This window comes from Cucumis melo, chromosome 11 (assembly GCF_025177605.1).
Source record: "Cucumis melo cultivar AY chromosome 11, USDA_Cmelo_AY_1.0, whole genome shotgun sequence".
NCBI classification, from domain to species: domain Eukaryota; kingdom Viridiplantae; phylum Streptophyta; class Magnoliopsida; order Cucurbitales; family Cucurbitaceae; genus Cucumis; species Cucumis melo.
Genome location: NC_066867.1, coordinates 475893 through 479316, shown reverse-complemented (window position 1 = coordinate 479316; position 3424 = coordinate 475893). Strand labels below are relative to the sequence as shown.

Sequence of the window (3424 nt, the reverse complement as noted above, 5' to 3'; positions counted from 1 at the left end):
TTCCCCTAATATAATTTATAACCAAAAGAAAAAAGAAAAAATTGGAATGAGGATGATATAAAAGAGAAGGGGAAGAATTAATTGTAGTGAAGAGATTATCCCAAATAAGGTACTATTACAAAGCCAGCCCATTTACCTAATTAGATCACAAAATACCTTATAATAGGATGTGTTATGTGTTCTAATTATACAAACAAAATAAATAATATAATGCCCCTTCTCAAAAATTTACTTGTGAAGAACCAAAAATAAAAATGAAATAAGTTAAAGCTGTTTGTGTTTTTCAAATCTCTCAAAACCCCATTTCACAATATTTTCATCTTTTCTTCGATAATAAACTTCCTTTTGTGATCTCTCTTTTTCCTCTATAGCTAGGGTTTCTTAGTGTTTTTTGGATTTTGAGAATGATGAGATCAAGAAGTAGTAGTAGCAGTGGCGGCAGTAGCGGCGGTGGCGGTGGAAGCAGCGGCGTCAGCTGCTACCGTGGCCACTGGCGACCGGCGGAGGACAATAAACTCCGGCAGCTTGTTGAACAGTTTGGCCCTCAAAACTGGAATTACATTGCTGAACACTTTGAGGGCAGATCTGGTAATTTTCATTTAACATCACTATTTCTCTTTGTAGGGTTTTTCTAAATAGAAAATTATTTTGTTTCTGTAGTTTAAAATTTATTATGATTTAGTTGAAAATTTGATGTCAATTATATTAATAATAATTGACAAAATTAAAACATCACTTGGAAGGGAAAAGTTTATAACATTCTAAAACCCATTTTATATATCATGTTTCAATAATAGTGAAATATTTTTGAAGGAAAAGTTAAAGAAATAAAAACTTAGCTTTAATAATATATTCATATTCCTATTTTATAAATCTAAAAGCATGTGTTAGATTGTTAATAAAATATTGTATTTATCCTTTGTCTATTAAATTTATAAATCAATCAATGATTTAACATTATGTCAAGTCATCTTCTTCGTTCTTTACATTTTTGCCAAGAGTCCAAATAATGTAGATCAACGACAATAGTTGTTATTAACTTTTAAATGATAAGAAATAAGAATGGTTAATTTTCTCCGACTAAATTAAATTTTCTTTTGGGTGTAGGAAAAAGTTGTAGATTGAGATGGTACAATCAATTAGATCCAAATATAAACAAGAACCCATTTAGTGAAGAAGAAGAAGAGAGACTTCTAATGTTTCAACAGCTTCATGGGAACAAATGGGCATTGATAGCAAGACATTTCAAAGGAAGAACAGACAATGCAGTAAAGAATCATTACCATGTAATAATGGCTAGAAGAAGAAGAGAACGTTTCACAATATTCACTAATCACAACAAAAATAATAACACTATTCGACATAGCTTACTATCCTTTTCGAAGACGACCACGGCCGTCAAATGGACTCCTCTGACAGCTGGGGCTCCGGTGCTGCTCGGAAATGGTCGTGGAAAGTCGTCTTTGCCAGCCGTAGTGGCGTCGGGATCCGGTGAGGGTGAGGATCACAAGAGGAGGATTCCATTCATAGACTTTCTTGGTATGGGAAGCTCTTAGTTTAGCAAAGTTTGAAATTCTTTTTTTTTTTTTTCTTTATGGTGTGTGAGTTTCTTCTTGGTTGTCAAATGTTTTGATATGTTAAGAGAAATTATGAATTGCCAACTATTGTAAGAGAGAAATCATTGTCCATTCACTTTTTTCTAATAACTTTTGTTTGTTTAGTTTTTTAACCTAGAATAATCTCTCTCAAAGATAGTAGAAAACTTATTAAATAATATGCACATACATGTTAAAGCTTAAATATTTAGATTAGTTAGAGAAAAAAATGTTTTTAAAAGGTTATTTTTATTTAAATTCTTTGGTTAAATTGGTTTAAATATAGTCCGTAAGTATTTCAAGTAGATATGATTATTACCTTGATCAATTTTTTAAAAATGACTTATTTTTTAAATTAAACATTTAAAAAGTTTAAAAACCAAATACATTAGAGAAATCGTTAAACTCACCATGTTAAAAACATTACAGAATGAAAATTAAATTTTGGAAACAGTAATTTAATTGCTTGTAAAATGTTTAATAATGTTGTTCTACAAATTGCAAATTATTTAGGGGTTGATTAATTTATAATTTATGTTTTGAAAAGTAAGAAATGTGATGGATTCTGTGGATATGTACGTGTTTGGTAAAGTCATCCATTTGAAAATATTTTTTTATGAAAAAAAACAATAACTCAAAGAGAAATTATAAAAAATAGTAAAATTTGACAAAATATTTACAACATATAGCAAAATTTTAGATTCTATCAATAATAAACATTGATACATTGATATACTTCTACTAGTTTCATTGATAGACAGTGATAAAAGAGTCTTTTACCACTGATAGAATCAAAAAATTTCTATAACTTATAGATATCTTAATTTATTTTATTATTTTTAAAAATGCAAAATGTCAAAACAACACTATTGTTTTGCAACTTTAAATCTAGCTCATTCTTTTCCATTTTCGATATTGCTTTGGAGGCAATCTTGCTACCATTACTCTTAGACCAACTTCATGTTTTTTTTTACTATTATTACTGTTATCTCTTTAAGAAATCTTCACCTCTTTACAACGAGGGATGAACTGTTGGAACAAATAGTTATTGTTTGTGTTTCTTCCTGATCAATGGATGCATCATGAGTGAATGCATCATTTCATGAAAATTAATAATTATATTATAGAAAAAGACATAACTTTTCGAATAGCCACAAATAAGTTTATAAATAAGGTCATTTTATATTTGGCTGAAGAAGATATCATTTTCTATAATCCTTTATCTTCTTCAAAAGGAATTTCTCTCTATTATCCACAATTTTGACGTTTTGGTAGATCTACAAAGTTTCGTTCGTTGATCTTCTAGACGAGGAGTTACTCTTATAAGAAAGGTGATATGTTCTATCATGTGAGACAATTACTCTTAAAACTCAATCACTAGGGGTGAGTAGATTTGTCTTAAAGAGACAACGTAAATTCATTGGACTTAGATCTATAATACATATATGATTTTCTGTTTATTATGATGATAATATTGATAATCTAAAGACAAATTTAGTGCATCTTCTTTTGTTAAGAAAAAAACAAATCGGTTATGTTTGATTTTCTTTTTTCGAGAAAACTTGCACAGTGGTAATTGAATTTTTTGTTGGATATATTTTGTTATAGCTAGGAAATTCATTTTGTGTTTGAAAATTAATCTAGAAGCAGACAATATTAATAATAATATTATTTGTCGACACATCATTCATGGACAACAATCAAATTTTTATCCAATAAAAATATTTGACACATGCATATATATACTTCTGTCGACGAATTTAGCATGGGGAGAAATTTTCTTTTTCTCGACAAAAATATTTTCGTTGGTAGAAACAGTTTCTGCCCAC

The 3424-nt window shown here is 29.0% G+C and overlaps 1 protein-coding gene across 1 annotated transcript; it reads left to right on the top strand.

Moving 5' to 3' along the window:
* The first annotated feature begins 305 nt into the window (after positions 1–305).
* On the top strand, positions 306–1678 carry LOC103499632 (transcription factor MYB52). The gene is made up of 2 exons (XM_008462668.3): positions 306–588; positions 1108–1678. The coding sequence occupies exons 1-2, from the start codon at positions 405–407 to the stop codon at positions 1554–1556; spliced, it is 633 nt and encodes a 210-aa protein (XP_008460890.3). The 5' UTR covers positions 306–404; the 3' UTR covers positions 1557–1678.
* The last annotated feature ends 1746 nt before the right edge of the window (positions 1679–3424 follow it).

What these genes read in the sequence shown, in the direction of transcription:
- LOC103499632 (XM_008462668.3), top strand. Translation starts at nt 405, where the DNA reads ATGATGAGATCAAGAAGTAGTAGTAGCAGTGGCGGCAGTAGCGGCGGT. An exon ending in ACACTTTGAGGGCAGATCTG is followed by an intron (nt 589 to 1,107) that starts GTAATTTTCATT and finishes TTTTGGGTGTAG; the next exon opens with GAAAAAGTTGTAGATTGAGA.